This window comes from Sorex fumeus, unplaced genomic scaffold (assembly GCF_029834395.1).
Source record: "Sorex fumeus unplaced genomic scaffold, SorFum_2.1 ptg000078l, whole genome shotgun sequence".
Taxonomy (NCBI): domain Eukaryota; kingdom Metazoa; phylum Chordata; class Mammalia; order Eulipotyphla; family Soricidae; genus Sorex; species Sorex fumeus.
The window spans coordinates 536,111-552,203 of record NW_026606135.1 but is presented as its reverse complement, the minus strand read 5'-3'; the positions used below and the strand labels follow the sequence as shown (position 1 = coordinate 552,203).

General features: G+C 40.4%; 1 protein-coding gene across 3 annotated transcripts; it reads right to left on the bottom strand.

The window, feature by feature from the left end:
• Nucleotides 1-3,693: 3,693 nt before the first annotated feature.
• GHITM (growth hormone inducible transmembrane protein) lies at nt 3,694-15,703 on the bottom strand. 3 transcript variants are annotated; one of them, XM_056130498.1, is made up of 9 exons: nt 15,589-15,703; nt 13,292-13,456; nt 11,913-12,006; nt 10,280-10,391; nt 9,653-9,794; nt 8,376-8,484; nt 6,372-6,560; nt 5,616-5,787; nt 3,694-3,970 (listed from the first exon to the last, which is right to left on the bottom strand). In XM_056130498.1, exons 2-9 carry the CDS (start codon nt 13,418-13,420, stop codon nt 3,886-3,888), a joined length of 1,032 nt encoding a protein of 343 aa, XP_055986473.1. In that variant the 5' UTR covers nt 13,421-13,456; nt 15,589-15,703; the 3' UTR covers nt 3,694-3,885. The 3 variants fall into 3 exon arrangements, with proteins under 3 accessions (XP_055986473.1, XP_055986474.1, XP_055986475.1); XM_056130499.1 differs by lacking the exon at nt 15,589-15,703 and adding an exon at nt 15,263-15,365; XM_056130500.1 differs by lacking the exon at nt 15,589-15,703 and adding an exon at nt 15,267-15,288.
• Nucleotides 15,704-16,093: the final 390 nt, after the last annotated feature.

The following is a 16,093-nucleotide window of genomic DNA, read 5'->3' as shown; positions in this document are numbered from 1 at the left end:
AGCAGAATAGGTCTAATTGATTAAGAGAATGCTTTCATCATTTTAAAACATCTTAAGACCCTAGAGCACTGATCACAAACTTCAGAAAATACATGGCTCTCGGTCATATATATATGACCACGTGTGGGCTTCTCTGGAGAGTGGGGGTACTAGTAATTAATTATTCTCAAAAATACTTCTTTATAAAGGGACCAACACACAACATGCACTGTAGCCCTAACAGTGTAACACTGTCCTCTCGCTGTTCATCAATTTGCTCGAGCGAGCACCAGTAACGTCTCCATTGTGAGACTTGTTACTGTTTTTGGAATATCAAATATGCCATAGGGAGCTTGCCAGGTTCTGCTGTGCGGGCGGGATATTCTCGGTAGCTTGCCAGGCTCTCCGAGAGGGATGGAGGAATTGAACCCGGGTCAGCAGCGGGCAAGGCAAATGCCCTACCTGCTATGCTATCACTCCAGCACACAATATGAAAAATATCAAATTCAGTAATCATGCCATCCCATAGGAAATTGTTCTAATTCCATATTTTGAATGACTTGTTCATTTTTTCTCCTCCCTTTTTCTTCTTGTATATTTATGACCAGAAAATGTACAAAAAGTTAGTTTTGAACAGTCCAAAAGAGAAAAAAAACCAAACCCAAACCCCTTCCAGTGACTGCTTCGTTCTTTTTGACTTTTAAGGTGGAAATCTATAAAATATCAGAATTTGTAAAATGTATTTATTGAAACTAAAACAAAAATCAATAATTAGCTATTCCTGGCATATCTGGATTCTTCTCTACTGGAATTATACAAATTTCAGCACTGGTGTCAGGAACTTTATAGACACATTCCTCCAGATTAAAATTTTTTAAAGGAAAGCATAACTGCCTTTTGTCTAGTGTTCTTAGAAAATATTCTAGGATTCTGATTATGGTATAGAACTTATCATTTATCATAAACAGGAAATCAGGGTTCATGGGGAACATTCTTTTCGTGCCATCTCTCACCCATATTCCTCACACTTCCTCCAATAATGCATGTCAACGGTGTTCACTCTTTTATTTTTAGAAGTGTATGTGCTGTCGAAGGGAGCAATCTTCACTACTTTTTAAATGCATGATAATCATGAAATATTTCCTTCTGGGACATCTTGGAAATATCACTCATTATTACACACTTCAACTTTGTTCACTTCTCTTCTGACACTTATCACAGCAGACTATGTGATGTTTCAGAAGGCAATTACTTTTTTTCATCATTGTGATGCTGGACCCAGTTAATATGGTACCTGGTCAGTAATCTCTTATTTTCTGATTGAAATGTTCCTTAGACACCATTTTATGCAAATTCAAAGGCTTTTTAAAAAAAATTAGTTTTAGTCACACATTTGAGTTACTCTTTTAACACTTTAGATGACAATGGAAAATGACACTATCATTATCGTCCCGTTGTTCATCGATTTGCTCGAGCAGGCCCAGTAACATTCTGAAACTTGTTACTGTGTTTGGCATATCGAATATATCACGGGGAGATTGCCAGGCTTTGCCGTGTGGGTGAGATACTCTCGGTAGCTTGCCAGGCTCTCCGAGAGGGGCGGAGGAATCGAACTCGGATTGGCCATGTTGGCCGCTTGCAAGGCAAACGCCCTACACGCTGTGCTATCGCTCCAGCCCCAATGGAAAATGAAGTAGGTATTTTTCTTTTTGCCTCAACCTATCAATTTCAGGCCTTTATTCTTCCTGTGATGTGAGGGAGAAAAATTTCAATGATTAATAGAAGCAAAAGAGCTAGTGACTTTTCCCTCCCCCATCACTTTGTTATCTTAGAAATATTCAAATTCAATATTATTAAGTAACTTACTTTTAAACTAAGGTCTTCATTGTTTTAGAAAAGTCAGAAAAAGTGCTCCAGTATCTTTAATTTTCTAGATCTTCTGCCCTGTATCTATTGTTAAAATGCTATATATTTTTTTTAATGTAGGATTAACATTCAAATAAGGATATAAGGTTTGGGTTCCAGTATATGAATACAGTGAAGCCTTTTAAAATCAGCGATACTGAATCAGGAACTAGAATGGGGGAAGAGGGTATAGTTAGGTACTTATAGTTCTTTTATCCACCCCCACCACCTCCTAACTAGCAACAGTAGCTAAAACACTTCACTGAGTATGTGCATATTTTACTTTACTCCTATGAAGTAGATTCTTTTATTTTACAGATAAGAGAATGCAAACAAAGGAGTTATTTTATATCCAAGGTCATGTAAGAAGTAATGTAAGAATTGAGACTCAAAGGCATCTACCTGAAAAGCACCACGGTCATATACATATTGATTTATGTATACTATATTGGCAAGAAGGCAAGTTACTATCTTGAATGAATCCTCTACTTAAATGGATGCCTATGATTCAGTTTGAAAAATTATAGACCATCTGATTGGAACCTTTATTTCAGAACTATTATTGAAAAGAGTTGAAATATCTATTTTTGGATTGCTGTAATAATTGTCAAAATACCAGTTAGCTCATTATGATATACATGTTCATTAGAGCATCCAAAAATAATTCTTCTGTATCAAAATATTCAAGTCACAGAGTTAAATAATGACTGATTCTGGAGAGAAGAAAAATTCTAATAGGGGAAACTAATAAATCATTTTCATCATTACATTTCTGGATTGGTACAGCTCATGAGGAAGGTGAATCATAAAAGGAGCATACATACCTTCCTGCTAAGTATTTAAGTTTCAGAAGCAAAAATAAGCCAAGAGAAAACTGTTTTTATTAAATGTAAGCCACAAATTAAAAAGAAAATAGATGAAAAAGGCAAAAAATGTATTCTAGTAAACATTCCAATATATATGCAAAAAAGAAAAAAGCCTCCTTAGGGATTGTGAACACAATATATTATATTTGAGAATGCAATGATTTCCATGCTTTGAAAATTCTGAGTTTTGAGGATATTTTGTTCTAGAAGACTGAAAAACAAAACACACAAATACTGTGTTAGCTCTATGTACATATGTATTTTATGGCAAGGATAAGAAATATATACATGTATGAGGAATTTCTCCAGTGATTAACATCTGGACTCTCTTGATATCATATAATTAAATGCCAAAGATGACTACATCTACATTGTAAAGACAGTACTGAGGAGGAAAAGCAGGAAAATCAATCACCTGTACCTTGTTTTTATGCTTAGTATTTTGTAAGTTGAGTAGGTCGACGCAAAAAGCGATGACTTGTTTATTTCTAAACATCCAGACTTTCACTGAATCACCAGTATTTATAGAAGTGCTAGACTTCAAAGTTACTCAAGAGACTATAGTGACCTTTTTTTTTTTTTTTGGCTTTTTGGGTCACACCCAGTGACACACTACTCCTAGCTCTGCATTCAGGAATTACTCCTGGTGCTGCTTGGGGGACTACATGGGAAGCTGGGAATCGAACCCAGGTTGACCTCGTGCAAGGCAAACGCCCTACCTGCTGTGCTATCGCTCCAGCTCTGACCTTTTATCTCTGCTAGTCAGTTCTTTTACCAAATCTCTACACACTGATGACATTATCTAAATTCTGAATCCAAAAAATGTGAAGGCAGAAATCATAACTTAAATTATTACACCTATAACACAAACCTTAGTTTTCACATTTACTATAATATTTTAGATTACTGAAACATGAGAACTGGAAATATATCTGCTTATTAAAGAAGAGAACTAATGAATTTATTCTTCAGAAAGAAAGCAACCTGAAGCATTGTATTATTGGAACATTTGAAATGTGTTGACAAGTTCTGATTTTCTAAACTTCAAAAGCTGCTTGAAGAAATGAATGAGTATCAGTGCATATCAAAGAAGCAGGATATCTGATGTATTTTAAAAGTCAGAAGCATAGTCACTTCACTTTTTGTTGCCTCCACCACCTGCCAGAATACTGACGATGCGCATAAATATGTTTAGTGTGTCCATGTAGATTCCCAGCATCCTAGAAAACAAAATTATGCTCATTAAATACTATGTAATTAAGATACTTTGATAATTTCTCTACCAATATAAAATAGAAATTAAGAGTAAGATTCAAGGAAGCTCTAGACTACAAAACAGTATGGTTTTCTTTTGACAAATTAACCCTTTAAACAGTTTATGACATCCTGTGAAAACAATTGGTAACAGACATGAAATAACCAAAACAAAATCCAAGAAACACCTTTAAAAAACTGTGTTAGGTGCCAGCCTGGCATTTAAAAATACAAAATGCTACCTACAATGCCTGCTTGCTCCTACAAGAAAACTGCTACAAATATTAAACTCAGTGTAAGTTTTTTCAGCCATTATATTGTTTTAGTTTTAAAGTAAGATTTTTTTTTTTTAAATGTCAAAGACATAGGCTGAAGAGATAGTAACAGTGGGTAAGGTGCTTGCCATGGCTGACCCAGGTTTAATCACTGGTACCTCACACAGTCCCCATGAGCCTGCCAGAAGAAATCTCTGAGTGCAGAGCCAGGAATAAGCCTTGGGCACCATCAGTTGTGGCCCAAAACCCAAATAAATAAAACACTATGAACTTGAGACTTGTTTAAATACTCTACTTTGCTGGAGAGGCTAAGACAAAAACACATAACATCTAATATTACAGAAAGTTAGCTATCTTTCAAAACGGGAATTTTCATACTGAACTGTTTCCAATTTTTAAAAAACATTCAACTAGATTCTTTTTCACCAAATATGTATCATTTGCCAAGGCATCAAAAATCAGATTGGCTGGACATGTAATGAGGTTTACAGACAACCGCTGGACTAGATTCCATGGGACATCAAAAGATCGCGTGGATGCCCACCTACAAGATGGTCAGACTTCTTCGTCAAGACCCTGAATGATCGGTTTGAGGCTCTGCATGTTCCTAGAATGAACAGATGCCATTGGGCTACGCTAGCACGCAACAGGGATGAATGGAGACGTTACTGGCACCCGCTCGAGTAAATCGATGAATAACGGGGGATCAAGTGATCAAGTGATGTATCTTATAATTTTTAAGTCTGTCAAATCATCAAAAAAAAATTAACCGATGCAGATGGCCACAAAAATCAATTAAAAAAAAGACCTGAATATCACTTATTTAAGAAATTGAATTTCCATTAACAAACTGCTCACTGAAACAAACAAACAAAAAATCCCCAAAAAACATCAAACAGGAAAAGTAAAATTCAATCAGTTCCATAGTAGTGGGCTGCATTCAAGTTATGTTGAAGTACAAAAATATGAGTAGACCAACATGACTACTATCTTTGCAAGAAAAGGAAGAATAGAGACAGACACAAATGGAGAATTATAAGTAAAATAGTGAGATAGATTTAAGTGATCTAAGGCAGGAAATACCACTGACTATTGGCCGTTACAAGAAGCTAAGAGAGAAATATGCTTGAGTCCTCAGAAGGCATCAACCATTAAGTGTGATTTAAAATTTTCAGTTTCAGGAAAGCGAGAAAATAAGTGTGCTATTTTAAACCACCCAGCTCGTGACTTGTTATGGCAGCCCTATGAAACTAGTCATTAAAACAAAGAAGGTCAAAATGTCCAAAACATAAATGATCTTAAGTAACAAAGACATAAGACTATCGAGAATACTTACGAATTGATGGGATCGTATTTATGAGCTCCATACAACGGCGTTATTTCTGCATGCTTGATTACTTTCTGTGTATCATGGAGAAGGAACATGCTGAAAAGAACTAAACCACCATAAACTGCCACTGTGTACAGACTGGCACCAGCCACAGAGGTAGGTGGAAGAAACATAGATCCTGAAATTAAAAGATGGGAGGTTTTTTTAAAAAAGGACTTTTCTATAGCCAAACTAATTAGCATTCATTAAAAGAGACTGTTACAATGCATTTTAAAAAAAAGTATGTAGGACCAAGGGCCGAGGAGCTATCTCAGTGAGCTGGAACACCTGTTCGGCATTAAGGAGCCCCAAAATCATCCCCGACAACACATATGGGATCCCCTAAACACCAAAAGTGACCTTCCAAGCAATGAGCTGGTTAACAGCCCCTGAGCACCAGCAACTGTTGCCCCCCAAAATAAAATCCAGTCAAATCGGCATTTTCCCGTATTTTTAAAAGTTAAATTTTTGTTCAATTAACACTGGTTTGTTATAGAAGTTCAAGTTAATTCTTTATCTTTGAACACTACATCATGATCACCACACCAAGAATCTACTGTCCATTAACAGGGCACACTAAGTCCTTCATGCTGGTTCCACTCATTAACATCTAGCTTCTAAACAATGACTTTTAACAAATACCTTTCATTAGAACAACGGACTGCATTAAATGATTTTAGGACACCATGAACTAAGAACAAGTGTTAGAGCACAGCAGCTTACCCAGTGAGGATGCAAAGACAACACCCAGGCCCACTCCTAGAGGTGCTCCCATGTTCAGAAACTTCTCACTGGGTGCACACATGGCCACAGCGGAGAGGCCTCCCACAATGCTTGCTGTGTACCATGCAGCTCTGATGAGAAGAGGTCCCCCTAGTATGGTCAAAGGAGCCACTACTGCGCCCATCACACCTGGAAAAAAAAATAAGTATAAGTAACTAAGGGAGAAAAGTTACTTGTAAACAACTGCATTTTAACATATTGTACCTACTGTTAAACAATATAACAGATCGTTTTAGATCATCTCCCCCATATACATACCACCCCAAGTTCTAGACCCAAAATTTGTGGCTATTCAAATTCTAAGTCACAACACTAATGCTACTCCTAGTCACAGTCACAAATCACAAGTATAAAAACTAGTATTTTTAATTAACTTTATCAAATTCGACTCAGTTCACTTTTTGAATCTGAATTTACCAATTTTCATAATGTTCACATATGCAAGGACTGAGATTACAAAGTCTCTAAAATGACTAACTCGAAGCCAAACATTTTACTACCAAAAGGCAACAAAGATCAGAGAATAAACACATGATGCACATCTTTTAATTCTTTCTCTGGATTTCTGTTGCTATCAAGATGACTGGGGTTGAACCCTTGGCTACAGTGCCAGGAATTACAAATGGCAAGTGCCAACATGATTGTGCTCACCAATCATGAGGGGCAGTGCTGGGAGAGAGTAAATCAAACTCATGCCTTCCTGTCTGTAAGTCAATCTCTGGCAACCTGATGTTTTACTTAAAAAACAAGAAAAACAAAAACCACCCCAGACACAAATACACATTTCCAAAGATCTTTTTTCTTTGTTGTCTTTTTTTGGGGTGACCTCCTAGTGATGCTAAGGAGACCATGAGGTAGCAGTAAAATTTTGTGACTGGAAACTGAACTGAACCTAAGGCATTATACATGCCAGACATGCGCTCAAGCTCTGTGACCTTCCTCCCCCGTCCCCCCGTTTGCTTTCTTTCAATACTGCCCAGAAGAATTTTCTATTTTTTCACATATCTTACCTTCTTCCTTCCCTTTTCTACCCTCAATGTCTGAAACTTTTTAAAACATTCAGAAAGAATAGTTCTTTAATAATCAGGCAGATAGTTCACAGAACTGAACACATACTTGCTATACAGAAGGCCTGGGTTTGACCCCCTGGCAGTGCATGAACCCAGAGTACCACTGAGTGGGACTAGCCTCTGAAAAATGATTCCAAAGCAAAAAAAAAAAAAAAAAAAAAAAAATCAAACACCCTCAAGTACTGTGTATCAAGAATGAAAATCATGTAAGCTAAAAAAACAAAAACCAAAAGGATGAGGGCGGGGGGGGGGGGGGAGGGAGGACAGGGGAGATGGTGGGAGGGTCACTGGTAGTGGGAAACTAACACTGGTGGAGGGATGAGTGTTGGATCATTGTTTGACTGAAACTTGACCATGAACAGCTTTGTAACTATGTATTTCACGGTAACTCAATTAAAAAAAAATATATTTTTTTAAAAAGGACTTCTCTGCATATGCTAGATAGGAGGTAAAATTAAGAGTCTCATGGTCTTAGTTTTCTCACGGTTTCAGAATCATTAATTTTTCATATCAGGTAAAGGTAAAGGTAAAGGTAAAGGCCCTCCCGTTGATCGTCGATTTGCTCGAGCGGGCCCAGTAACGTCTCCATTGGAGACTTTGTTGTTACTGTGTCTGGCATATCGAATACTCTCGGTAGCTTGCTGGGCTCTCCGAGAGGGGCGGAGGAATCGAACTCGGGTCGGCCTTGTTGGCCGCTTGTAAGGCGAACGCCCTACCCGCTGTGCTATTCCAGCAATAGCAAACAACTAATAAAAATTGCAGAAAACTGCTAAGGATAAGAATTAAATAATGCAAACGTAATTTATAACTTGATCAGTCACCCAAAATGATTGTATTCAGAATTGCCTAGTAATAATTTTACATTAGAACATACCAGAATGTAGTAACCAAGCAAGATGCTTTGGGCCTGGGCTGTTTTCATAGGATATTGAACGTACCAGCATTCCAGCTCCAATCATAGCTGCAAAGGTTGCACCAATTGTCTGAAAAACACATACCAGTTGAGAGAAACTAATTCTTACACAACAACAAAGAAACTGGCAAGTTTAAATTCAGTTAATACCACCAATGAAACCATTTTAAAATATGAATAATTGAATTCCGCATTTTCTTTTACATGTTAAAATGCCTTGAGTTTATGTCAGTTTGGATGAAGTCAGCAAGAATACTCCCTATTGCCACTTTTGATGTTTTGCAGCTAATTTCAAGTACACGACTTGAGTTTCCTGACATCTTTTTCAAATTTATTCTTGGAGCTAGAGGGATAGTACAGTGGGGAAGGTGCTGCCTTGCAGTATCCACCCCTCAAGTTAGGAAATAAGATCCTACATTCTTTTTTTTTTTTTGCTTTTTGGGTCACACCCGGCAATGCACAGGGGTTACTCCTGGCTCATGCACTCAGGAATTACCCCTGGCGGTGCCCAGGGGACCATATGGGATGCTGGGAATCAAACCCGGGTCGGCCGCATGCAAGGCAAACACCCTACCCACTGTGCTATCACTCCAGCCCCAAATCCTACATTCTTATCCTTCCAGGTACTTAATCCTTATTTTTGTTTGTGTACCTTGGACTTCCACTCTTTAGATGTGTATAACAAGGAAGAAATATGTGTAAAGGAAAAAAGGATAAAGATGAACATTCATATGATTTAAAGAAGAAATCGAAAACTTGAAGTGCGTGGCCAGAATCAGGCAGATATATTTTGTTTGATTAGGGCCTCTGATTAGGTACTCTTCTTGGTAGGCAATAAAATATTCCCTTTCTAAATGTCTTCTTCATCTCAGACCTCAATTACTCAGATTTTCTGGACTATGAAATTACCTCTAATGACCACTGCATCTCCTTTCCTTAAATGGTTTTATAAATACTAATCTTGTCCTTTCTTAAAAGAAAAATTTTTCTAAAGGTGAGGTTTCATTCGTGGCTGAGACCTCTAGGGTGCTCTTGGAGTGAGGTAGGGCAGCTCCCATATTAAAAGCCCTGGAAGATTAGATTAGAATGTTCTTCATACTGTCATTACTGTACTAACTCAGGCATTAACAAAAATGTATTCTACAATTGGACAGTCATTCCACTTACTACCATCTCCCAATATTTTCCCTTTAATATTTTATTTCTTGCAAAAGTGAAACAAAACTACAATGACTTACCACCCAAGAGCCTCCCAGCATGAAGTTCATGAGAACAGGAGTTCTAGTCACTGCCAGAGCAGACAAAGCTGTCAAACCAATACTTCCTGCTAAGTACATGTAGGTAGAATGAATTCTATCCTTTACATACTGAGGCCAAATTCTGTAAGAAACAAAACCACATAGTTGTAGAATTGCAGACATAAATTTTAGTTAAACCATATATAAGCTAGAATATACTGAGAACTATCACTCCGTTGCCCTAATTCTTTTTCATTTCATTTATCCTAGAATTATGTGTATCTTGGAGTTATAAAAATTTAAAGACACAGAAGCACTTGGCTCATCTATAAATAGTTCTTGCTTAAACACAGAGAGCCTTGGTAAAAATTAATTAGATCTGGACATATGCAAAATAAACAATTCTATTTTTATTCATGTACTTATTTTTTGCAATGTCCAGTGATCAAACACAAGGTTTCACACATGCAAGTTAAGTGCTCAGTAACTGAGCAATAACCCAAGCCCCTCATGCATAATTTCTACACAGCTGGAAGACTAGACATTAAACATTTCAAAAGTGGTAAAAATGAAGATGAGAACACCAAAACCTTTAAGGCTAGAATTGTTTGGGAACAATTTACTTACACAGCCTTTTCGATAGCTCCAATCTCATTAGACATTCCCAAGCCATAGTAGCATAACGCTCCGAGACCAACAGCAGCCCCTCCAGCAATAAACCATCTTCCCATCTGATCAACTGTGGAAAGCAGGAGGAAATACATATTAATACTGTCATGTCCAATTAAAGTACTAGTAAGTTCTTCATACTATTTCAGGAAAACCAAATCTACCATATCTCTTCCCAACAGCTAAAACTGTATGTGTATGTGGGAATATTAAAACTGCCTCAAAATAAAGGGACCAGTTAAAAAAAAACTCCATTGAAACAAAGGTAAAGGTAAAGGCCCTCCCGTTGTTCGTCGATTTGCTCGAGCATGCCCAGTAACGTCTCCATCGGAGACTTTGTTGTTACTGTGTCTGGCATATCGAATACGTCACGGGGAGCTTGTCGGGCTCTCCGAGAGGGGCAGAGGAATCGAACTCGGGTCGGCCATGTTGGCTGCGTGCAAGGCAAACTCCCTACCGCTGTGCTATTGCAAAGGTGTGTAATCAATATAAAAAAATATACAACTTTTACTCTTGTTCCATCAAATTTTAAGGAAAACAGTATATGTATAGAAGTGGAATCTTTTATACGAGGTATTTTATTACTAAGAGGTAGGGCGGTACTTCTCACATTCTTAGCAAATTGAGTGATGCCATTAAAATGTTGTTAACAAACGATGATGAGGCTAAGGGAAAAGGAGACTAGAGACTGAAGACAAATCTAACCAGTGTAAATGCAGCAGAATAAAGGGAGAGGGTGCTTTTAAGATTATTAAGAAATACTGTTTTCAGCTCGGGGGTGGGGTAGGGTGGAGTCATAAAAGCATCTTATTCCCCCTTTCTGTATTTATTATATTGTCACTATGATTACAATTTGTTTCCTAAAGCTGACTTATGAAAAATAAATGCCCTAAAGCATAGCAACTGATAATCTCTTCCAACATGTGATATATTGACACTTTTCAAGATTAAGGAGCAGTAATGCTTTTGCACTTTTGACAGATTACTTAATTTATAAAACTGAAATCCAGACTATGAACCAAAGTTAATTTCAAAATTTCAATTCCTGAGAGACCCATATGGGTAACCAATTAAGAGAAGACTTGTTGAAAAGCTAGACTTTACTACTGATTTGAAACACATACAAATGTTATATAAATGCAACTTCAAATGAAATTAACAATTATTTTTAGATCATGGTCTGTTAATAAAAAAAAATAAAATAATGAAAATAAAATCTGTTTAGAAGAAAGTACTGGGAACCACTGAAACCACACAGTACCAATTTTTTTGGGGTTACCAGATACCTGAGAATGTTAAGGAGTATCTAACTTTTTTAATTCCAAAAAATGCATATGAAGGTTTATATATACTTCTGGGAGGCTGTTAACAGACATATTTTTTTTTTGGAGGGAAGGGTACACCCAGTTATGCTCAGGGCTTACTCCTAGCTCTGTGCTCAGGGATCAGTCTTGTCAGGGCTTAGCGGACCATGTGTTTTTAGGGATCAAACCCAGGTTGGCCACCCGTCAGGCAAGCACCCTGCCTTGCTCCACCCCCTTTTAAAAACACATCCATGTACTTGTTTTAAAATAATAAAACTGCCACTTACTTTTAAATATCTTTTCCATCGATGGTTCAAATGCTGCCTCTTTGATTTCTTGAGTTTTCGTACGCCTCCCAAATCTTGTCTTTGTGGCATAATCCTGAAATATATCAAAACAATGATGTATAAGAAATATGTTAACAAAATGGAGAATTTCATTTTACCAGGAAAACAACACAGTAAATTTGGTACTTTCTACATATGTAATTTCATCATCAAATGCACCAGTCTATCTGAATACTTTATGTACTCTACCTATGCTCTTGCTTCAATATTCTAGATTGTCATATGTTTATTTCATAAGCCAAAGATTTTATTTGCATCTGTAGAATTATATTGTAAACACTAACTTTAAAAAAATGCATTCAGAAAGTACTACCGATTGTTTTTATCTGGTAAGAGGGATGGTTCGACCTCTGGCATCCCATATGGTTCCCAGATCCCTGCCAGGAATAAGCCCAAAAAAGCTCTTAATACAAAGCTGAAAGGGTAATTACTAGCTCTATTTGAGCTCATTTTCAACTGTATGTTAATTTAAGAGGGAAAACAAGTGTATCCTCTAGGCCAAAGATACCTCAATGGACTGGAGCACATTCTCTGCGTGCCTCTTGGGTCCCTGGCATTGCATGATCCCAAGTACTAATATAACAATTACTGAGCACTGAGTTGGGAGTAGCCCTCCGGCACCACTGGACATGTCCCCCAAACCAAGTAAGAAAAAATGTTTCTTCTGGCATTTGCATAATACCTTATATACTTATCATTTCAAAGTTTATGGGCATTCTATTATTTATTTTTGCTTTTTGGGTCACACCCAGCTATGCTCAGGGGTTACTCCTGGCTCATGCACTCAGGAATTACTCCTGGCAGTGCTTGGGGGACCATAAGGGATGCCAGGGAGTGAATACGGGACCACTAGGTGCAGGCAAATGCCCTATATCTGCTATACTATCTGCTATACTATCGGTCCAGCCTCTGGGGCATCCTATTATGAATCCTACAGGGAACCCTATTATAAAAGAAGTTGGTTTTCAATCTGCAAAGATTACCATTTTCTAAATAAGAGCTAAAATTGCATCTTTAAAAAACTGGATAACTGGTAATACTTTTGGCTTAAGCTTTTTTTTCTAATGATCTCTATTAATTCTTCACAATCAGTATAAATTCTCTGAATGAGAAATTCAAGATGAGTAAGAAAGTTATAGCAAGTTTTTCATGTGCAATAAGGATGGAAATGAATGACACTAAACTAGTGTAGAGAATCAGTTGATTTGGGACATTATTAGGGCTGACTGCTTCAGTGAATAATAGTGATATAGTCAATAAAAAGTCTACAAGGAGCACAAAGACAGAGAGACAACACAAATCATTCAGATTATCTTTACCCTGCTGGGTGTTAAGTGCCATTGATTCTTCGTGATAGAGTTCCTCAAAACAGGAGAGGCTTTGGTGAAAGTTGGGTGGAAAACCCTGGAAGGTAGTGTCCTGAGACACACAAGTCTTGCTGCCAGCATGGTGGTACACCTGGTTTACCAAGCAGATCTGAAATGCTAAAACAGACAGGAAAAACAAAACAAAATCCCAAAATTAGAAATTATGGAAAAAAGCACAAAGAACCTAAAGTTAAGGAGTCGTCAATCACCTTTTGAAAGAAAGCAAAATGGGATGTGACCTTTTAAAATATTGTGGATTCTCTGCTTGCCCCTTGAAATAGGAAGAAATCCATCTCACAGTTTTAGACAAACCATCAAATTTAGATTCCCAGTTCCAACAATTACTCAGAAAATCCTTTCCAAAGGAACCCAGTTCAGGCACTATCATTCGGTTGCATGTCACCACTACAAACTAGGCCCCAATGTCAAATCTCGTCCATATCTTTGGAGAATTACATCACCAAATGCCCGCTCTCATTTGTGGGATAACAAGTGGCCATAAGCAGAAGAACAGGAGAAGTGAACAGGAGGGGATAGGCCCAGAATCGATGGTGGAGGGAAGTAGACAATTTGGTGGAGGGTGTGGCACACTGGCACATTGTAGGCCTACCAGTAAGAATACTGTAAAGCATGGTGTCTCAAATACAATTAAAAACAAAAAATCCAGCAGCTTTCAAAAGAAAAATTTAAAAGAAGGCTCTGTGTAGAATGTTTGGAGCAGAAGAAAAAATGTCATCCTAAGAAGGGCTTAAGTAACTTTTCGAGGTCACACTACAGAATCCAAACTAGGAATCTCTGCTCAACTTGCCAACCGGGTCTTCCTGGGGGGAGGATGTGACCCAACTCCAAGGCAATGAAACCACTGGGGATGCATCTTAGCACTGTACTGTTGCACGGTCGTCCCACTGTTCATCAATTTGTCCAGCGGGAACCAGTAACGTCTCCATTGTGAGTCTTATTACTGTTTCTGGCATATCCTAATGTGCCACGGGTAGCTTGCCAGAATCTGCTGTGCGGGAGGGATACTCTAGGTAGCTGCCGGGCTCTCTGAGAGAAACGGAGGAATAGAACCCAGGTCCGCCACGTGCAAGGCAAACACCCTACCTGCTGAGTCATTGCTCCAGCCATAAGATGCATGGGATGCATCTTAAAAATGGAAACTCCAGGGCGTTAGTATAGGGGCTAGGACGTTTGCCTTGCACACAGCTGACCTGGGCTCGATCCGTGGCATCCCATAAGGTTTCCTAAGAACTCAGGAGTGATTCCTGAGTGCAGAGCCAGGGGTAAGCCCCCTAGAATCACCATGTGAGGACCTTTCCCTTACCAAAAAAGAAAACAAAAAAAAAAAAGAAAAAAAGAAAAGGAAAAAGAAATTCCTGGTCTTAGTTGGGTCCTCGCAATTCAAAAAAGAACAGGGTGCTGGAACACGCACAGGGAGCGACCCGCTTCCCCGACCTACCATCCCACCCCCCCCTCCCCCCCCCCCCCCCCCCCCCCAGCCAAGAACCATCGCTCTGAATCAGCCCTCGGGGCGCACTGCCAAGCAGTGCCACACTATGAGCGCACACTACCCGGCGACTGGCCGGCGTCCTTTGGCAGTGGCCCAAGTCCTTCGGGTCCTTTCACGCCGTTACATCACTCGGCCGAGGAGAGCGCTGCCAGCTCCGGGGCTCGCGCAGTCCGCTCGACCCCCTCCCCGCCCCCAACTCCAATCGGGCCACAAGGCCCTCGCGGAGGGGTGGCCTCCGTGTCCCCGGTCCCCGCCGCGCGCTTCTTCGGCGGCCTTGCCTGAGTCTAGTTCTTTGAACCTGGGAGACGCGGCAACGCGGACGACCAGGGGGACCGACTCCGGACTCCGAGTCACACCCCCCGCCCCCACCCCCGCCTCGAGGGGCAGCGAGGGCGCGTCAACCCCCGACTTACGGACCAGCGAGCCCCCGAAGTCAACGTCCACCTCCACGACACGCCGGGGTCGCGGGGCGGCGGTGGCGACTCGGCACCTCGCTGGCCCGGGAGAAGAGGGCCACGACGGCGAGAGCCGCCCCAGCTTCCCCAACCCCCGCGGCGACCGTCCCCCCGCCCCAGCTCCCGGGTCACCCCCAGGACGCGCGCCCTGACGTGCCGCCGGGTTGTGACGCAGCTCGCGGCGCCCGCGTCTCCGGGGCCTCCCCTCTCAGAAGCAGCGGTCTCGGGGCTGGGGGTGGGTCCCAGGTCACAAACACCGAGCTGGTCTCCCCGAGAAACCGTACCTTGGTACCCAGTTACCCCAAACACGCGGATTCTCCCGTCCCGGCTGGGCGACAGGCGGACGCACACACCTCACGGAACCGAGGCGCACCCCCAGAGTCCGGACGCACGCAGCCCCTTCCGCTTACAGCGTGATGCAATATCCGCCGCGACACGCCAGCCAATCACCAGCAGGTTTCTGGCGGATGGGCGGGCACTAAGGGGAGGCGGGGTTCCGGTGGAGAGGCGGGGCCTGTGGGAGACTGTCAGGAGCGTCTCCTCAAGGGCCGTTTGGGATGTGGGCGGAGGAAGCGCTTCAGCCATGCTAGCTGTGGGCAGAGATGGGAGCTTCGGTTTTTTTTTCTGTCTCAGCAGTTTCGCGCGTTACTACGATTATTTAGATATTAAAGAATAAGATGAGATTTAGAAAGTGTCCCCTTGTCCCAGTCCTTTCTTCTAGTCGCCTCGTTGTGCCCGCGCAAAAATTTAATGTGAAGTAATTGACTGCCAAATGTGGCTGTTTCCTGA